We start from the raw sequence: 21,321 nt of genomic DNA on the forward strand, positions 1-21,321 counted from the left end.
ATAAAACTTTTTTAATTAAAAAATTATGCTGTTTTTCTCACAATTCCACATTTTTATAATAACTCTGTCTAATTCTGACTTTTTTTCTCAGAATATAACTTTTGTGAGTTATAAAGTCCGGATTCTGACATATAAACTAAGAAAATCTGAATTGTGAGATAAAGAGTTGATTTTTATTCCGAGGTGGAAACAAGCCTCCGCACTATACAGGCTGTGTGATCTGTAAGTGAAAGATCTACTGACATTGAGAAGAAGGACAGAACATATCGGACCACAACACGACGTCGAAACATAGCCATTAAATGCGTAGACCTCACGACTGTCCCGTCGAGTGGATGCTTTAGACTCTCACAGGTCCTGACCCAGCCTCTCGATCTCGTCGATCAGGAAATCGATGTCTGACATTGTGGCGGCATGATTGGAGACCACCATCCGGAAGAAGTTGACTTTGTCTCCCTGTGGTTGGTACCCTACCATGGTCGTGCCGCACTCCATCATCAATGCCTTGATCTTCGGCGCCACCTGCAGGGGAAAGCGGAGTCATTATGACACCAGTTTCTCTAGTGACTCTTGACTTGGTAGTTATATGAGATGATGAAGTACCCTGTGTAACTTCTCCCTTCGTTCGTCTCCGTGTGGCATGCCACGCAAGCTTGGTGGGATATACCAGAAGCAAACATTTGTGTGCTGGGGCTGTAGAGAGCAAAATAAAAGCAATTACGACCAGTGTTGGGTAAGCAGTTCTTTCAATCTATAAATATGTGTGTTCCAGATACTAACCTGGCCCTCAAAGACCATTTCATATCCCTCACGGTTCTTGATTTTATTGTAGAGATATTCAGAAATCTCCAGGCATCTGTCGATGTGCTGCTCAAACCCAATTGTGCCCTGCATGGATACAATTCACCAGGCACAATAAAAATGTTTTCCTCGACAAAATAATTAATGCTAGAGCCACATCATTTATGTGTCTTTTGGGGCTGTCAAACGATTAATCGCATCCAAAATAAAAGTTTGTGTTTACATAATATATGTGGGTGCACTGTGTATAATTATTTTGTATATATATATATATATATATATATATATGAAGAGTTCAGATGCAAAAGCCTCTAAATGCCATTTGAAATTTTCTTCTTTAATGATGATTTTTATCAAGCTTGTATATTTAAGTTCAGTAATTTCACTTAAATAACAATTAATAGGTAATTATCATTGCCATTTAAGTGAAATTACTGAACTTAAATATACAAGTTTGGTAAAAATCATCATTAAAGAAGAAAATTTCAAATGGCATTTAGAGGCTTTTGCATCTGAACTCTTCGTATATAAATACACACACATGCATGTATATTTATTATTTATATATAAAATATTTAGAATATAAATTATATATAAATTTATATACAGTATATACATGAAAATATTTATTAAAACATATACAAGCATGTGTGTGTATTTATATATATAAAATAAAAAAGTGCACCCACATATAGTATGTAAACACAAACTTTTATTTTTGATGCGATTAATCGCGATTAATCGTTTGAAAGCCCTAGTGTCTTTATATTAAAAGTTGGGGTAACACTACATTTTAAGGTACATGTACTTACTATAGTAATAACAGTAAATTATGCATAATTACAACTAACCCTATAGTAAGTAAATAACTGTATAGCAAAATATACTATATTGCAAATTGAATTGCATTGAATTGTATTGGCCCAAAATATATTAAGTGGGATATATTTATATCCAACTTTTTTTTCACATACATACAGTATGCAAAAAAGGTACAGCAATATATAGCAAATCCCAACTGTTTACATCATCATAAAATATAACTGTAGAATCGAATAGCTCTCTATATAAAGTTGAATATATGTATGTAACCTGTATTAGATGCCCTGTCTGAAAACGGTGGTAATATGTTGTCTGAATATTATGGTGTCCTTTAAATTTTGTAGAATCATATTTAATTTCAATATTTAGCCTTGTTACTTGCACTGTAAAAAATATTTTCAAGATTTGTTATCACAACATATTTTCCTTTGTCAAATCAACTTAGTTGAGATAACTTATTATTTTGAGTTTCTGATGGTTAACTTAATCTCCTTCATTGTATATTAACTCACTTTTTCCAGTTTAATCAACTTAAAATTTTAAGTCAACCCAGGTTACTTACTTTTTTAAGTTAAACCAACAATATTTTTTTTACAGTGTAGTAATCACAACATTTTTTTTGTCAAATCAACTTAAATAATTTATTTAGTTCAGATAACAAATAATTTTGAGTTTCTGATGGTTAAATTAATCTCCTTCATTGTATTAACTCACTTTTTCCAGTTCAATGGACTTAAAATTTTAAGGCAACCAGGTTACTTACAGTACTTTTTAAAGTTAAACCATCAATATTTTTTTACAGTGTGATATTGTGATGACCTGATGGGGTACTGCAGATGAAAAATAGCCTTGGGGCTAACTCTGGCATATTTACATTGCTGAAAAGATAAGATGTTCATTAATATCCATTGTCCCATTTAAATAAATAGAATAGATTAAGATTAAGAATATATATATATATAATTATAACTTTATTCACATACAGCAGCATATATCAACTTCCTGATTTTTTATTTAGTCACAAAATGCAACTATAATATTGCCCAGCTCTTTATATAAAGCTGGATATATAAGTGTCCAACTTTATCCGCATGCGGTGCTACTATGAAATCTCAACTGCTTGATTGGTTGGAGAAATGTAAACTATAATCAGCTCTGATCTGCTGAATGTGACATGAAGATATTATGAACACTGAAATATGATTTTCTTTAAAGTTTTTCGCTATACAAATAAATTTGACATAATAGCGGCTGCTGGGACGCACCTTGGCCTTCCACATGAGCCAGAATTTGAAGATGTCTACGTGTCTGCCACACTGGATGGCCTTGTCTCCGGTGTCGTAGTTGACGTCGTACTGTTTGTCTGGTTGGAAGAGATATCCGGCACACATGGAGTTGCAGCCCTGCAGAATGCCCTGAAACAGAAGCACGGCGTATTCAAGTCCCTCTCTTGAAGTGTGATCAGCAGCTGACTGTATTAACTAAACCTGATCTACATTAGCAGGTGAATATATCCACATCAAGATTTTTGTTTAGACTTGTACAGAGAGCCTAAAATGAACACTCGCCAAGTAAAAATCGGCGTTGACGATGAGTGAATGAAACATTACAAGCCCACGCCCTCAGATCACTTGGACGTGACTGTGGTTACAAGAGGTAAAAACGATATAAATACTGTTCGTTTTCTCACACAAACCGCTCGTTTGGTGTCTTAGGCCATCAATGTGTACTTACATTTACGAGTCATTAAATCATGTTTAATTTGGACTTCTCTGTGCATGCTCTTTGAGGTGGTGACCATAGACCTCCATTATATGACTGACAGACAAGAACGGTTTGACCTAAAAATATCAAAATTGAAACTACTGTGGAAACAAAGACACCTACATCTTGGATGCCCTTGAGGTAAGCTAAAACATACCAAAAATTAATTTCAAAGTGAACTATCCCTTTAAAACAGTCGTTTTCTATGTGAATACATGTAACTGTAATTTATTCCTGTGATCAAAGCTGAATTTCCAGCATCATTACTCCAGTCTTCAGTGTCACATGATCCTTCATAAATCACTCTAATATGATGATTTGCTGCACATAAAACATGTATGATTATCTATGTTGAAAACAGCTCTGCTGCTTCATATAAAAAAAGAAATCTGGATTTTTTTGATGAAAGAAAAGCATTTGAAATAGAAATCTTTTGATCAATTTAACTCAGCCCAGCCATTTGAACAATAGTGTCTGTTTATGTCCAAGTCTCACCTTGTCTCTAACCAGGATGGCTGAACATTGCAACGGTACACCCATCATCTTATGAGGGTTCCATGTGACAGAGTTTGCCCTGAAACAAACAAACAAGTGGGGTTTCAGCTCACACTGCACCTTACCTGAGACACACAGTCATTTCAGCAGCTCATCGTCTATGGTTTTTACATACCTCTCGACGCCGTTTAGCTTGTGACGGTGTTTCCTGGACATCAACAGTCCTCCGCCCCATGCGCCCTGGAGATTCACTCATTCATTTACTCAGTGATCCATACACTATATTTAGGCTATATATTAAGTTACCAGCACTGATTGAAAATGCATGCATTTGAGTCAAACTTACATCCACGTGCAACCACAGGTCGTACTTCTCGCAGATGTCGGCAATGTCATTGATGGGATCGAATGCTCCATATACTGTGGTGCCGGCCGTCGCATTCACAAACAGAGGCACATAACCCTAAAATACACATTTAAAATCACATGATTCACTGTTGATGTTGCATGGCCTACAGATAATGCCCTAACAGCAGAGTGCCACGTAAAGGTCAAATCATCAATCAGGCTTGAGGATATTGATCCACTGAACTCTTCAGGCACAGAGGTTAAATACTCTCACTCACTTGTCTCTCAACAGCACAGAACAGAGCAGTTACACACCTTCTGTTTAGCATCAATGATCTTGGCCTCTAAGTCAGCAGGTATGACACGCCCCCTAAACAAGACAGCCAATTAGGTATAAGTGGGAGGGACAATAAAAGCAAATAAAACATGAGCTTTGAAAGCTCCAAGTGCTTGTAGCTATATATTTATATATAGAGGGCTTTTTATTCTTATATAACTGACACAGAACAGTACTGTCATGATACCTCTCATCTGTCTTCAGGAGAATGACGTTTTCTTTGCCAAATCCCAGGACAGCTCCAGCCTTTTTGATTGAGTAATGACTCTGCAAAAAAAATAAGCAAGTCAACCAAAGTGGCCAAACTACTACAGATAGATTATAGCTAATGTAATCATCACACTTACACAACAAAAATAAATGTATGACCCCCAGAGGGAGACAAATCTCCTCTGTTTGACTGCCGTGTGTGTAGGCTACTTACATGTTCAGATGTGAAGAGCACGAGTCGCGGTGCTGCTGACATGCCTTTGGTTTTGACTTCTGGGAAATACTTATACCGTGCAACCATCACACTGTACATGTTTGATATGGCACCACCTGTGAACAGATGAGCATTCAGTGTATTTCAGCACCACTCACAGCTTTGCGTAAACGTGAAAATACGTCATAATTTCATCATCAGCCTACCTATTTTTATGCATAACCGTATTGTTTTATTATATGTTTTGGGGGAATACACAACATTTGTAATTGTAATATTTAATAATTTTGATTGTTTACCTGGTGAGAAGAGTCCATCTCCATCCCCGTTCGGCCAGCCAATCATCTCTCTCATCTTCTTCAGGGTCAGCTGCTCCATCAGAACAAACACGGGCGCGATCTCATATGTGAACCTGAACACAAACACCAAATCAAATTCGGTCAATATGAGCTTCGTTTGAGATTTATATTCAGTTACAAGAAATAGTTTAGTTTAACAAATCACAGTGTAAAGGAATTATCAAAAATAAAACAAAATAATTAATGATTTTTGATTGGTGAGTTAGTTTTGGAACTCGATTCTGATTGGCTTTCCAAGAACATTGATTGATAGATAGCCTATGGCGTTTCCGCCACAGAATAAAAAATAAAAAAGGTAAATTGCGAATTTTTATCAGATAATTCTGACCTTTTTTCCTCAAAATTGCATGATTTGACTGACAAATGCGATTTATAAAGTCAGAATTGGAATTGAAAATTTGATTTTTTTTTTTTAATGAAAATTTACTTGGTTATGAGATTCGTTTGAGATTCATATTTAAGACGTTATGCTTCTCCAAATCTTCAAAATCAGGCAACAGCTAACTAACAGAGATTGACAGTCCCTGCAGACACTGTTCCAACAGAGGAACATTCTGTCCCTCTCGGCTGCTTTGCATATCGCTAATTAAAAGACGGCTGTGATAAACTCGATAAGGGCTCATTTCAGGGTGTTTTAATGAAGGGAGACAGTATTCTGATGGCTATCTGTCCGTCTAAATGGAGGAGTAACTTCAGTCTGACGGGGGACAGACAGCGCACAAATGAGCGGACGGCTGCGCGCGCCTGATAAGAACACACTCGCGCGCACATCCGTCTCATTCAGACGAGAGAGGGACGAAAGTGTGATGAACACAAGTAGGACAGGGAAGACTCATTGTTCAGCTCCGCCACAAAGGGAACAAAGATTTAAGACAGTAAAAAATAACCGAGAATCATCAATAACATGCAGCTAAAACATGATTCCGGCTGTCATAATGTCATATAAATAGAACAATGTATTCTCCCGCAGATCTTACACGCGTGTTGGATTTGACAAATTGCATTTTCATGTACAAAGGAGGAGAAACCAACCGGAAATTTAATACCTGTCTGAATATTGTGGTGGCTCAATGTATACCGGGACCTTACCGTTGCACTATTATGAAATTGTGTCATATAGCTAACATGCTAGCACAATCAAGAGAACAAGAGATGAACCATCATTTTTGTTGTGACAGTGATTGTCTTATTATGGATAATAGCTACATTTAATTGAAAAGTGATTTGAGTTAGGCTACTGTGTGTAAAAAAAAAAAATGTGTAAAGTGTTTTAAATCTTAATACAGCATCTAATTTGCTGTATTATGCACTGAATCTATCAGCATTATATTGGGCAATATTAGATATCAATATTGGCATGAAAATCTTTTAGCTTTTAGCAACCACACAAGCTCGTTGAAATCTTAAGAAACCAGCCAAAACACCACTTACATTTCATACATTTCTCTTTTATGTGAAGCTATTTTGAGGGTGTATAAATAATTCTTTGTGTGTGTGTGTGTGTGTGTGTGTGTGTGTGTGTGTGTGTGTGTGTGTGTGTCAGTCCATTAGCTGCCGGTCAGTGTGTGTCACCGGCACCGCTGATGAGAAATAATGGGTCTAAATTAGTCACGGTGAATAATGACAGAATAAGCAGCATTTGCAGCCTGTCCATTCACAGAACAGGACACTCCCCACTCTCTTCTTCTCACAAAGCCCTTTGTGTGTGTGTGTGTGTGTGTGTGTGTGTCTGTGGCAGCAGCTGAAGCGACAATCTCAGCAGTGCAGAAATGAAACATTCTAAAACATTGCAGGTGAAATCCTTCAAAATGGGGCAGAGAGCAGTGGGAGGCGAACACAACAGCTTTATCCCTCGAGCCACAGGACGGCATAATGTGGGAGAGAAGGAGAAATGTTTATGCCGAGATTTTGAGCTTCAGTGTAAGAGTGAAGAACTAATCAGCAGAGAGACTCCCACACACTCATCTAGTGAACTAACACACCTCAGCCATTCGTACTTGACGAAAAAGCATCTCCCGTCCCGAAAAAGCATCTCCCCAGACTCCATCTCCCGTTCAATACAAATATAGTGCTTTTTAACATCATATCCCTGCTTTACAGGAATAAGATATGAAGAAAGGGCAAAATTCAAGGTTTAATACAGGGAACCGGCCAACACCATCGATCACCTCTTGACTTCTCAAATGTCAGCAGCACTTGGGAATGTTTTTATTTATACTACTGTAAAGCAAATGTCACAAGAAAGTAATATTATGATATGTCAAATGCCAATTGCAGCATAGGACTTGGTCAGGTAAAAAAAAATTTAAAAAATGATTTATTGATGCTGTTCACTGATTGAACTCTTATTGTATCAGGTTTCTCATTTAATTGCATCATGTTAAACTGTTTTCATGTTGAAAGAACAATAGCTCGATCAAACATGAAAAACAGCATTTTCATTTCCCATTGCACGTGGCGGGATAGGAAGAGTAGGCCTAGTAATAAAGATGTGATTTTATGCATTTTTAGTAAGATGAGAAAATGTTCTATTATGTTGTATATAAAATGGTTTCTGTTATGTTGATGCTGGAAGTGAATCGCACATTTATGTTACAAATGGCCCGCTCTTCCGTTAAGAATTATGTTAAGTTAATCAGTTTGCTTAATGTAAAAACATTTATGTACATGAGACATGCACGTGTACCATGCGATGCAAGCGCATAGAAATTAATAATCTACACCATTTTGGATTCAGATAGTTATTTCGGTCAATTGTTCACAGTTGTTCGTAATTGTAGGCTCCTTATGGTTCTTACATGGCAGCATTACATGTTCTACTGCTTTAGATTTAGTCCAAAATTGGATATAGGGCAAAATAAAACAGATTTCATGTCAGAAGAGCATCTATGATGTCTATGATGCATCTATGATGCCCTTATGAAGCACACTTTATTGAAAAAGACCCTATAAATACTTTAAAGGCGCACTATGCAGGAATTCCGTTTTTGTCAAACAGTGACCCCTAGAGTCGCTGTGGAGTACTTGTATTTAACGTTACTGTCGTAAATTCCACTCTCTGCCCTCGCGGCATATATATTAAGGTGTGCCTTTAAATAAGAGATCTAGGATATGAGATTTATGATATTAGACTACATAGCCTATAATAAAAGATCATGAATTTCAAACCTGAACCAAATATTTTTTTTCCAAAGACCAACAGTCTGTCATTAGTCTTTAGGCCCCGTTTACACGAAGGGAAAACGCAGATATTTCCCTGCGGATTGGCCTCTTGTTTACACGAAAACCCCGTTTTTATCACAGAAAACGATTATTTCTAAAAATTCTGGCCAGAGTGGAGATTTCTGAAAACGCCGGTTATGTGTTGTCGTGTGAACTGGGAGAAACGGCGTTTTATGTTCTCTCTTGTCGATTCTGAGGATTCTGATTGGCTTGCATGGCGTTATCCTTAACCCCTACACTGCCGCCAATAGGTTTGGCATAGTTATGAAGGCGCTCGATGGCGTATTTATGCGGGTGTGTGAACGATGTTATTTTTGAAAACGGAGAGGGGGAAAATATTCGTTTCGCTAAATACCTGGCTTTGTGAAACCAGCATTAGTCTGACACTAAAAAACGGCATGTTGTGGTTTACCAGCCATGTCAACGAAACGAATGAATGAAAATTAAAAAAAAATCTAAATTCGCACCATCTTTGTAGAACTTCAAAAAAATAAACAGAAAAGATGCTGCAGCCAATGAGCCGCCGGCAGGGGCTGACTCATCCTCCACGGACAGTTTTTTAATATTTTATCAGACAATAACTACTCAAGATTTTGCTTTAGTATAATTTTCGCGACAATTAGGACCGGATTTTGGGACGTCTGGTCCCCCTATGTGGTCTCCACCACTCGGACGCGCTCTTCAATCTTTCGCCGTTGCGGACTCGGTGAAATCACAAAATAAAATGCACACAAACTTGGACATATTTACTTACTAGTCCATCAACAAGTTGGACTAGTGTTGCATCCAGTGCTGCTTTTTAGCTCGCGCCAACGAGTGAAAAGCCTGGGACTCTTGTCTGGTTCCTCACGCGGTCAGATTATCTTTTCTTTTTCTAGTCTCTTCCGACCGCGTTTCATTTGCTTTTTCCATCGTCGAGTATCACGTCTGAAATGTGCGCAAGTGTCGTCATGTGGTGGTTGATGTGTGTGACGTCGTTGCCGTTAAACATTTCTTGATTATCGCGAGATTTGTCGGGCGCTCCTCTCAAACTTGCATTGATGGTTTTTACAATGTTGGCAGCTTTTTACCCCCAAGCTTTACTACCAGGATGATTCGCCCAACTATGAGATTGTTTACCACTGAAATGACTTTGAAGCTGTTATATTAAGGTATAATTCTTGCATAGTGCGTCTTTAATGTTTTCAGCTCTGCTCTCCTCCTCTTCGTATGTGGCATGAATTAGCTTAAAAGGATATTAATCAAAGTAATTCCCTATTGCAAAAACCCATTGTTCATATTTATGGCTATTTAACAAGGCCTTTCTCTCCGTAAGTGACTTCTATTATAAGAAGCTCTCTGTTTATATTAAGAAAGACAGCTGTAATGAAGTGCTCGGTCCTCTGAGATCAAAATGGCCTCTGGGAGTGAAACTCGATGGCCAGACTGTTCAGCCCGCAGGGACACACACGCTCTCCGACTGGCTGGTCCCAGCTGGCACACACTTCCTACCAGCCCACAGTCACACACGATCAATGGGCTGTTAAATAGATTTGGTACAAGTCCATTCTGTGCTTTAGAGTTGTAAGACTCGTCAGTGCTGCACAGGCTCGGTCATAAGCTTCATGAAAAAAACCCATCAGCTTCAGCTTTATAGATGGGATAAAGGGCTCATTATCATCTGATGAGGTGGTCATAAAGGCTAGATCTAAGTCTAGTTGCACAAATCCTTGTTTTTTTTTTTATCAGTGGGGATAATTTTGGTTCTGCTTCCATCGTCCCAGTGTCAATGGGATTTTTGTTAAATGTCTGAAATACGGTTTGTGGTGAACACAAGCTCAAGGTATCTTTCACGTTTAATTCTACGACATCAGTAATGCCCCACTTGTGATTTGTTAGTTTTACTTGTCTTGAAAAAGGTGGTTGCTGTCAAGTTTGCTTGCCTCAATGGGACTATAGAGGTTGTCGGGGATATTAAACATCATCAGCCAAACATAAACTCAGCTATTCACTAGCTTTCACAGCTTTGTGGTATTTACAATCATGCTCTTGTAAACTATTCTAACTCAAACTTTCAGGGAAAATGCTTTTAAATACGTGCTGAAAGAGCTGTTGGATGCTTAATGCTGGTGATGTTGAAGTCATGTGGACGTGGTGTAGTCGTTTATAGATTGTATTTAGCCTTCAAAATTCATAAAAGTTGTGTTAATTTGTAAAGTTTATCATGATCATGAGTTTGTCGAGGGAACCAAAGTGATGCTAACTTCCACAAATAAATCATCCCTGCAGCCAGCGCTCTATGTGTTTTCTGCAACTTAAAAAAGGAAAAAAGAAATCTATGTGTCAGTGCAATCTATACTATCGTTTCTTTCCTAATCACCTTTGCACCTCGCATGAGCAACTCATCAGACAGAAATGTCCAATAAAACAGCTCAAGTCAATTTGCTCTTTATATCATGTAGCACAGCGCCAAAATGTGTAACTCAATGTGCTGATCAATATGCAATCCCACACGCCTGGAGGGCACCGGGTGTTCCAGCAATCAGAGACATCACTCGATGCAGAGTTGACAAAGACAGCGCCTCTAGCCATCGCGTTCAAACAAACCCTTTACATAACCTCAGAGCCACGGAAACACTTACATATGCATCACAAACAACATGTTATTTCCAAATGACCCCACCGAGGGGAGAGGACAGGAGAAGAGAGGAGAGTGGGAGAGAAGAGAAAGAGGAAGAAGAAAAGAGGAAAAAAAACTTTTCTTTTTTTGAAAAGAGGAGAGGAGAAGAAAAGAGAGGAGAGAGGAGAGGTGAAAAGAGGAGAAGAGAGGAGAGAAGAAGAGAGGAGAGGAGAGGAGAGGAGAGGAGAGGAGAAGAGAAGAGAGAAAAGAGGAGAGAAGAAAAGAGGAGAGGAGATGACAGGGGAGGAGAGGAGGAGAAAGAAGATGAGATGAGAGGAGAGGAGAAGAGAGGAGAAGAGAGGAGAGGTGAGGAGAGGAGAAGTGAAGAGAGGAGAGGAGAAGTGAAGAGAGGAGAGGAGATGACAGGGGAGGAGAAGAGAAGAGAGAGGAGAGGAGAAGAGAGGAGAAGAGAGGAGAGGAGATGACAGGGGAGGAGAAGAGAGGAGATGACAAGGGAAGAGAAGAGAAGAGAGAGGAGAGGAGAAGAGAGGAGAAGAGAGGAGAGGAGATGACAGGGGAGGAGAAGAGAAGAGAGGAGAGGTGAGGAGAGGAGAAGAGAAGAGAGGAGAAGAGAGGAGAGGTGAGGAGATGAGGAGAAAGGAGATGAGAGGAGAAGAGAAGAGAGGAGAAGAGAGGAGAGGTGAGGAGAGGAGGAGAAAGGAGATGAGAGGAGAGGAGGAGAAAGGAGATGAGAGGAGATGAGAAGAGAGGAGAGGAGAAGAGAGGAGAAGAGAGGAGAGGTGAGGAGATGACAGGGGAGGAGAAGAGAGGAGAGGAGAAGAGAGGAGAAGAGAGGAGAGGAGAGAGGAGAGGGCAGGAGATGATAGGAGAGGAGAGGAGATGACAGGTGAAGAGAAGAGAAGAGAGGAGAGGAGGAGAGAGGAGGAGAGGAAAAGAGAGGAAAGAAGATGACAGGGGAGGAGAAGAGAAGAGAGGAGAGGAGAGGAGGAGAGGTGAGGAGAGGTGAGGAGAGGAGAAGAGAAGAGAGGAGAAGAGAGGAGAGGTGAGGAGAGGAGGAGAAAGGTGAGGAGAGGAGAAGAGAAGAGAGGAGAAGAGAGGAGAGGTGAGGAGAGGAGGAGAAAGGAGAGGAGAGGAGAAGAGAGGAGAGGAGAAGAGAGGAGAAGAGAAGAGAGGAGAAGAGAGGAGAGGTGAGGAGAGGAGGAGAAAGGAGAGGAGAGGAGAAGAGAGGAGAGGAGAAGAGAGGAGAAGAGAAGAGAGGAGAAGAGAGGAGAGGAGAGAGGAGAGGGCAGGAGATGATAGGAGAGGAGAGGAGATGACAGGTGAAGAGAAGAGAAGAGAGGAGAGGAGGAGAGAGGAGGAGAGGAAAAGAGAGGAAAGGAGATGACAGGGGAGGAGAAGAGAAGAGAGGAGAGGAGAAGAGAAGAGAGGAGAGGAGAGGAGGAGAGGTGAGGAGAGGTGAGGAGAGGAGAAGAGAAGAGAGGAGAAGAGAGGAGAGGTGAGGAGAGGAGGAGAAAGGTGAGGAGAGGAGAAGAGAAGAGAGGAGAAGAGAGGAGAGGTGAGGAGAGGAGGAGAAAGGAGAGGAGAGGAGAAGAGAGGAGAGGAGAAGAGAGGAGAAGAGAAGAGAGGAGAAGAGAGGAGAGGTGAGGAGAGGAGGAGAAAGGAGAGGAGAGGAGAAGAGAGGAGAGGAGAAGAGAGGAGAAGAGAGGAGAGGTGAGGAGATGACAGGGGAGGAGAAGAGAGGAGAGGAGAAGAGAGGAGAAGAGAGGAGAGGAGAGAGGAGAGGGCAGGAGATGATAGGAGAGGAGAGGAGATGACAGGTGAAGAGAAGAGAAGAGAGGAGAGGAGGAGAGAGGAGGAGAGGAAAAGAGAGGAAAGGAGATGACAGGGGAGGAGAAGAGAAGAGAGGAGAAGAGAGGAGAGGGCAGGAGATGACAGGGGAGGAGAGGAGATGACAGGTGAAGAGAAGTGAAGAGAGGAGAAGTGAAGAGAGGTGAGGAGATGACAGGGGAGGAAAAGAGAGGAGAGGAGAAGAGAGGAGAAGAGAGGAGAGGAGAGTAGGAGAGGAGGAGAGAGGAGGAGAGGAAAAGAGATGAGATCAGGCTGATCTGAATAACTCACATGTTGGTGTTGGCAGTAGAGGTGAGCCATTCTCCAGCAAGACCGATGATGTCCAGTCCAGATGAAAGCTGGTTGAAAAATCTAGGATGACCTGAGAAGAGATTTTAGAGGAATTATAAGAACAGAAGTGCAAGTAAATACTCTTTAATATCATTACATTAATCAACCAGATCAGAAATACTTTATATGTATACACCGCTGTTCAGGAGTTTGGGGTTGGATTCATTTTTATGTTTTTGAAATAAATCGCTTATGCTCAACTACATTTATTTGATCAACAATACAGAAAAACTGTACTCTTGTGAAATATTATTAACATTTCAAATAATTGTTTTACATTTGAAATGATTGTAAAAAGCAATTCATTCCTGTGATGCAAAGCTGGATGTCCAGCATCATTCCTCCAGTCTTCAAGATACACTGATGTGTGTTTGTGATGTCATTGGCCTGTACCTGTTCTCACTCCGTACTTGAGCGTGTCTCTGCAGTCCACCAGGATCTGCTCCAGCGACTCCGGTTGATCCGACAGCTCCAGGTTGAAGCCCTCCATCCCCTCCAGGAGCTGGTGAGGGTGATGGAAGTCCAGCACTTTGGTGGATCTGTCGAAGGTCTTGCGAACATAATTGGTGAGGATCTCCACCACTTCGAGAAGAAACTGGATTGTGGGTTCCTCGCCATTTTTAGCCGGCAGTAGATCTAGAATAGAGGCAGCATGTAAAGATGTGTTTTCATTTGTAAAATTGAAATATTAGTGAGGTTGAAGCGATGGAGGTGAAAAGTCTGAATCCACACGTAAAAATTTTTTTTTTTTCATCTAACATTTCTAGGTCACTAGTCAATCATATGAATGAAAGAAGACTCTAATGCTCATCAAGCTTGCATTTGGTTAAAAAAAATACAGAAAATATAGTAATGTTGTGAAATATTATTACAATTTAAGATTATGGTTTTCTATTTTAATATACTTTAAAATATAATTTATTTCTGTGATGCAAAGCTGATTTTTCAGCATCATTACTCCAGTCATGATCCTTCAGAAATCATTATGCTCATTTGATATTTGATAGTTATTATCAATGTTGGAAACAGTTGTAAAGTTTAATTTATTTGTGATTTTTGTTAAAAGAACAGCCTATATTCAAAATAGAAATATTTTCTAACAATATAAACCTTTACTATCGCCTTTCAAATAAAGAAAGAAAAAAATAACTGACCCCAAACTTTTGTGTATTGTTACAAAATATTTACATTTTAAATAAATGCTGTTCTTTTCACTTTTTATTCATCGAAGAATCCTCGAAAAAAATGTATCACAAGTTCAAAAAAATATCAAGCAGCACAACTGTCTCCAATACTGATAATGTATCGGTATCAAATGATTTCTGAAGGATCATGTGACACTGAAGACGAAAATTCAGCTTTGCATCACAGAAATAAATTATATTATAGGCAAATAGAACGACATTATTTTAAATTGTAATAATATTTCACAGTAAATAAAAAAATCTGTATTTTTGATCAAATAAATGCAGGCTTGATGAGCATCAGAGACTTAAAAAAAAACATTAAAATATTGTTTCAAAATTTTGACCGGTACCATACATATAATGCATTTTTTAACTTCTACTTGTTATATCTTCTGATGAAGTAACAATGCGCTCGATTGAACGAGAAGGGTGTGTGTTCACCTCGAGCGAACAGGTTGGAGAAGTCCGTCTCGTCGCGTGTGTAGCGCTCGCTGTTGTCGCGCGTCATCTGGTTCTTCGCGCTCTCCTTGAACGCGCCCACCATACGACTCTTCTCATCCAGACTGTTGTTCTTCTGCAGGAAACCTGCATCATTACAACAAGGGGGAGAGTTGCAAAACATATCCTCAGCCTTGATAATGGATGCTATGGAAAAAAGTTGTAGGCTATCTCTCTAACCAGTTGCTTAATAGCCTATAGCCTAAGCAACGCGCTGATATTTATAGGCTACCTGCTGATTCCAGTGACTGGGGTTTTAGTGGGACAGCGCTACTTATGGATTGGTTGAGGTTCGGTTCAGAGGTGCTACTGTATGACATCAGAGGACATGTAGGGTGTGTGTTTTTTTTTTTTTTTAGTTTGGTTATATCATTCTTCACAGATTCCGCGTGACTGACCAGATGCTCATTAAGAGCCGACAGGCACATTCAATAGATCCATCGAGGATGTTTTATTGGATCATGAACATTAACAATGATTAGGCAAAGCAGAAAGACCTAGCCTACTTAAGAAGAGAGTCTAACACCAAGAAGAAAAAAATACAGAATAGCCTGTTTTTCGTTCATGATGCATGCATTATTTCGACTGATTGTAAAACATGGGTCACAGATGGTTAGCAAGATTATAAAGAATATTTTTCAATATTTAACAGCATATTTCCTTTCGGTCACGAGGGCCCGGTTGTGTTATCTCTTTCATTTTGAGCAGGATTATCGCACAATATTATCAGAGACAGCAGCAGGCCTGCGTTAATACTCCCCTCAGCCCATCTCTCATTCAGGCTCGGTTCTGATAAGAGCTAATGACTATTCGATGCCGTAAATCTTTGGAGATGCGCTCCACATCAATAGGCGACACGATTTCATTTCGGCTATTAAATGGGTTTTTTTCTGTTTTCTCTCATGCTAAAGACCAAATCTCTCTCCTTTTCTCATGCTAAAGGATTTTTTTTTTGTCTTCACAACCACGTCGAGCATGTTTATTTCGCATAGCTACAATTAAGATACAAATAACTAATTATTTACGGTTTTTCGCTGAATCTTCTCATTAAAATATGATTTTATTTGAGCAATGGTGCATTTCGTTTCTTTAAATCGTTAAGATGAGTCTTTTCAGATCAATTTCTGCATCTCTTGATTTACAGTGTCATTGTTACATGTTACATGTAGTTACTATAATAACAATAAATTATGCAGAATTACACGCAAGGTAAACTAACCCTATACGTATATGGAGGCTAGTCCATTAATATTACTCAGTACATAAAACACCTTAAAATAAAGTTTAATCAAAATAAATAAAAAATAAACATAAATATGCATTTAGAAACAAATTGATAGATAGATAGATAGATAGATAGATAGATAGATAGATAGATAGATAGATAGATAGATAGATAGATAGATAGATAGATAGAAGAACTTGACAAATTATTTACACGCTTTTTTATATGAGCTCAAACGACAGCAGAATATTAAGCTGAGGGCGCGTAAATATTGTTTGCCAGATATTGTTTATACATCAACTATTTTAATGACAGAATGATCATTCAGTTTTTTTCCCCCTTTGGCATGTGATACATATTTAGATTAATGTGGTTTTGCAATAATCAGGGCATAATTCTAAGTACATGTTCATTTTTAAACAAAAAGCACACATGGTAAAAATAAATCGAGAGGATCTGGCCTTGAGATACACAAGAGTAAAACTAAAGTTCAGCACGAGTCCGAATGGCCACATCCTCCCAGACGTCATCCTCTTAAAAACACCCAATCCTCTTCACATCTTTTAGCAGGCTATAAAGAGCAGTGTGGCGTAAAAAGACAAGTCGAGAGAGACAGAGAGAGAGAGAGAGAGAGAGAGAGAGAGAGAGAGAGAGAGCACCACCCACCAGGAAACTAATAGAGAGCAACACAGGGCGCCCCTTTTTTCTCCTGATATATAGAGTATCAAATCCAGTTACGAAAACCTATCTAAGTGACCGTGAGAAAATATTTCCATCCAGACACTGATGATTCACACTCTCTACGGGCTATTTTTCTTTTCTCTTGCCTAACAACCTACACAAATCGTGCCTGCATTCCTTCCTTTGTCAGTTATTTATTTATTTATTTATTTTGTGTCCAGAAAATAATAATGAGATTGAACAAGGGGTGATACGGGGGAACAAAAGATTAAGACCCTGTTCACACACTCGCCTACAGGGTAAAACGCATCTCGCTGACCTTTAGTGTGATGGAAACACGCAACGACAGTCTCGTGCTCCATATCTGGGGCATATGTATTCAAACCTAGGGTCAACATGGCAACAACAGCATGGATAAAGGTGCCCTCCTCTTTGGCACCTTGACTGACCTCAAGACTGAGATAATGTTGGCACTGTAACTTACCACAGATCTTCATGCCCAGTTTCCTCGTGCATCCGTGCGCAACCCCGTACCACGCGTCGCCGGCTAAAACGAGACGTTTGGAGAGCTGTTCAACATCCCAGAGTTTATTCTATTGTTAATGCTATGGTGATGCTATAGAAAGCGCAAAATTAAGGGTCAACATGCATTGACGCAGAGGACAATGAATGTGCGCAACAGATTCGAGTCGTTGCCGAACGTGTGTCTTTTTTCTTCTTCTCATGTGTCAGGTTTTACGAAAGGGCTTGATTTTCGTCAAGTGATCAATAGAGGCTCTCAGAGAGGCAGGCCGCTAATAGATGGTGGCACACATCCGGCAAAGAGGCGGTTTAAAATAAGCGGGCATGAAATGAGGTCTCGGAATTAATTGAGTGAAACGCTTGTGTTTGACTTGCCAGCCGTCACACAGTGAGCCTAGACTGGAGACAGGAAATACACCACTCGAAAAAACACACGAATGACCTCTAGCATTAGTGACCAGACAGATGCAGCCATAAAGTTTAGATGCTGATACAATGAGAATGAAATAAAATGAACACACACTCACAGCAGTAAGCATTTGCATATTGAACATGAACAACATTCAGCAAGGACAAATATTTATATAAACAAAATGGCGTGTATAGAGCGATAAGAAACGAAGGTGAATTATTATTATTTTTATCATCAATAGTTTGGAATGACTGTAGCCTATCTCTGGGGTGGGTTTTGTCTGAGGGCAGATCTAGCTCGATGTGCCCCAGGCGCGCGCTGTCAGATGAGGCAGAGACAGCGCGCGCCCCTCAGGTCAGTGAGCGTGAGATAGAGCTTGGCAGGGAGATAATAGCAAAACACGCGCACGCACACACACACAACAAAACAGCACAGCACAACACATAATGCTTTTTACAATTTATATCAAAATTTATATACCATAAAAAACATTGGTAGACTGGTTAAAAGACATTTATTTAGCACGACATTTTTATTTATTTTGCATCTGTCTTAAACCTGACCAAACCAGTTTCTTTTATGTATTTTTTTAATCTTGACTCGGGCATTTTCAGCATATTTACAAAGGAAAATGTGAATTGGGCTGTGATGGCGGGTAATTTCTGTAATTGCGCTATTAGTCTGTTAGAGCAGACGATGGCTGATTGCTGTTCTTCAAGCTCCCATGAAACGTGGCAAAATGCAGAGCTATTGTTATATGATCGGGACCATAATTAAATGCAATTAGGCAGAAGCAGGATGCATTTATTTGGGAGTAAAATTAAGAATACAATTTGCATGCTATTTTCATTTGTAATCTGAATTGACAGTAAAACTATCTATCTAGAAACATAGGAAAAATAAAATAACGGTATAAGATTATTGTTTTTATTATTATTATTATTATTATTATATCTACATCGATCTCCCTGCAATTGAAGAATTTACATTTTTATGACGAAAACTATAATCAGATAGAATTAAAACTATAATATTTTATTACAATAATCTTTTTTTAAACAAAACGGTTCTCGTTTAAATATCAATTCAAAATTGCTTTATTGGCATGACTGTAGGCTAATCTATCTATCTATCTATCTATCTATCTATCTATCTATCTATCTATCTATCTATCTATCTATCTATCTATCTATCTAAAGATAATTTATTATTTGTCTCTCAAGCTGTCAGCTAATAGACATCTCACACGGCGAGGTGTGTTTTTCAGGGCAGTGATGAACATCGCCACCCCACGGAGTAAACAAGCCAAGTGAAAAACGCGTTATCCAGAGAGACCTACTTGTGGCAGGTTGTCGTAAATTAGCCGTGTTTGGGTCCACATCACCAGCCGAGGAAGAAGGTGCAGAAGACGCCATAAGTCCTGGAGAAACACCTCACTGCTTTCAGACTGAAGGAAAAAACCCACACTACACACAGAAAATGTGTAGAAATTAGGATAAACAAAGCGATGGCACAAATAACAGGTGCTTATATTGAAAAAAGACTGGCTAATATCTCATATAAAGTAGGCGTACTAGCTATATAAAAATAAGCGGGTTTTTCTAGCACAATTTCACGCATCAAATTCTCCTTATGAAATGGCAGTAATTCACTCCGCGTCACCGGGATAATTTGTCTCGCGCCACGCGCGCGCGCGCTCAGTGTTTTGTCATGTTCAGAAATTCGCTCTGACAGAACAGCGCACATTACAGCACGAGAAAAAAAACAACACACCTAAGAAATAACGAAAAGAACGGTAGGTAAGTTCTGAAGATAGTCCGACCTATATAAGTTGGTATTTTGGATGGCTGTGCCTGTGTTCTCCAGACGCCCCTGTGAGCTCCAGCGCGCGGCAGACCGTGAAGTCTGACTTAATTGGCTCTGTAACGAGGTCTTTAAAGCGAATCTTTTAAAACGAAGAATCTGTTCACTTCAACCGCAGCATAACAAAGGCGACGAATCAGGGTAGAAATAATCATTTGAACGTAGGCTATTATTAGTGTTGGTGACGATGATAAATAATATTTCTTTGTTACAAATGATTTTCAGAAGGTCAGAAGCTTAAAGGATGCTCGTCCAAAAAAAAAAAAAGAGAGAGAGAGAATGTATAGAAAAGGAGCTACTTATTGATTTCTCAATTAAGATGATCTTTAAATATCCTCAAATAATGCGCATCAATCACTGTCGGAGTTGAAAAAAAAAATCATTGCGCTGCTCATGTGTTAAATTACACCATGTTTTTAGATCATTATTTTGCCAGACGCGTTCCAGTAGCCTAGAATCACAATATTGGCAGAAACTGGTTTAAATCTCCACATGCATTTATTATAACTGAATACAAAAGGCATAGTTCAGTTTATGCTCTTCTTTCTCATATTGTTATCTTCCCAATATTGTAGAAAAGAAAAAAAATGTCTTAGATCAGAACGCAGAAGGTGAGTGCTTACCTTGCGAAGTCACAGGTGTCACAGTAAAATCCAGACGAAATGGCACGTGGAGGATGTTTCACAGCGCGTGATGTGGCGCTGAGACACTTGATATTAGAAAACCAGAAGAGTGCACAAGAAAATAAAAATCCATCCAGCGCCAAATTCCTGATTCAGTGTTTATCCTTACAAAAGGCGACAGGAGAATCTCCCAAATTCACTTCAGCTGTATTTTTCCACGGGTTAATATCCACCGGTAGCCTACTTTCTGAGGATTATTATATGGACTCAAGTCATCAGACACATGAAGTTTAATTCTCCAAGTAATATATACACACACGTCAAAATAGCGTGGGAGTGAGAAAAAGGCGAGTGAGAGAGAGAGAGAGGGAGAGAGAGAAAGAAAGGCAGATATATCATGAGGACGAGCTCACATTTTTATTGATGTTGTTTTGGAGGGACGCAATAAACAAATGAAAGCATTCCAGCCTAATGTAAAAAAAAAAATGTTTTTTTTTTTTTTTTCATTTAACGCACGACTTGTGGATCAGCTCCAGTCATCACCTATCCGAGACATCTGGAAGACATCCACGAGGTGGCAACAGAGAACAGACCAACTTGAACTTGAATGAAGGATTTTGGGCAGCGCCCTGGAAAAACACTTGCTCTGTTCATTTCTGTAAGATCGTTCATTTTTAACCTCTACCTATCCAGCTTGTCAGTACTGGTTTCCAGTGCCGCAGTTTCAGCCCTTGACAGCTCAAGAAGAGACCGGGGCAAGTTGTCACACCTTCTCACTCCAGTCGGTTTTTTTGATAGTCAGTTTCTGTAGACGCATACATTAAAGTCCTGACAACAAAAATGCATTTGAAAACACAATAAAATCTTTGCATTTGTTAAGATAATGATATCATTATCTTAACGCATGCAACGATTTTATTGTATATACCTGTGCAACAGC

General features: G+C 39.3%; 1 protein-coding gene across 2 annotated transcripts; it reads right to left on the minus strand.

The window, feature by feature from the left end:
• Nucleotides 1-199: 199 nt before the first annotated feature.
• Nucleotides 200-20,810, minus strand: gad1b (glutamate decarboxylase 1b). 2 transcript variants are annotated; one of them, XM_039649088.2, is made up of 17 exons: nucleotides 20,382-20,810; nucleotides 19,235-19,361; nucleotides 17,446-17,508; nucleotides 14,999-15,142; nucleotides 13,764-14,006; nucleotides 13,311-13,401; nucleotides 5,291-5,403; nucleotides 4,992-5,107; nucleotides 4,755-4,834; nucleotides 4,546-4,600; nucleotides 4,229-4,345; nucleotides 4,058-4,122; nucleotides 3,883-3,961; nucleotides 2,889-3,038; nucleotides 781-888; nucleotides 604-693; nucleotides 200-522 (listed from the first exon to the last, which is right to left on the minus strand). In XM_039649088.2, the coding sequence occupies exons 2-17, from the start codon at nucleotides 19,308-19,310 to the stop codon at nucleotides 349-351; spliced, it is 1,764 nt and encodes a 587-aa protein (XP_039505022.1). In that variant the 5' UTR covers nucleotides 19,311-19,361; nucleotides 20,382-20,810; the 3' UTR covers nucleotides 200-348. The 2 variants fall into 2 exon arrangements, with proteins under 2 accessions (XP_039505022.1, XP_039505023.1); XM_039649089.2 differs by lacking the exon at nucleotides 17,446-17,508 and having other exon boundaries at nucleotides 20,382-20,472.
• Between the last annotated feature and the right edge of the window lie 511 nt (nucleotides 20,811-21,321).

This window comes from Pimephales promelas, chromosome 8 (assembly GCF_988280905.1).
Source record: "Pimephales promelas chromosome 8, fPimPro1.hap1.1, whole genome shotgun sequence".
Taxonomy (NCBI): Eukaryota; Metazoa; Chordata; class Actinopteri; order Cypriniformes; family Leuciscidae; genus Pimephales; species Pimephales promelas.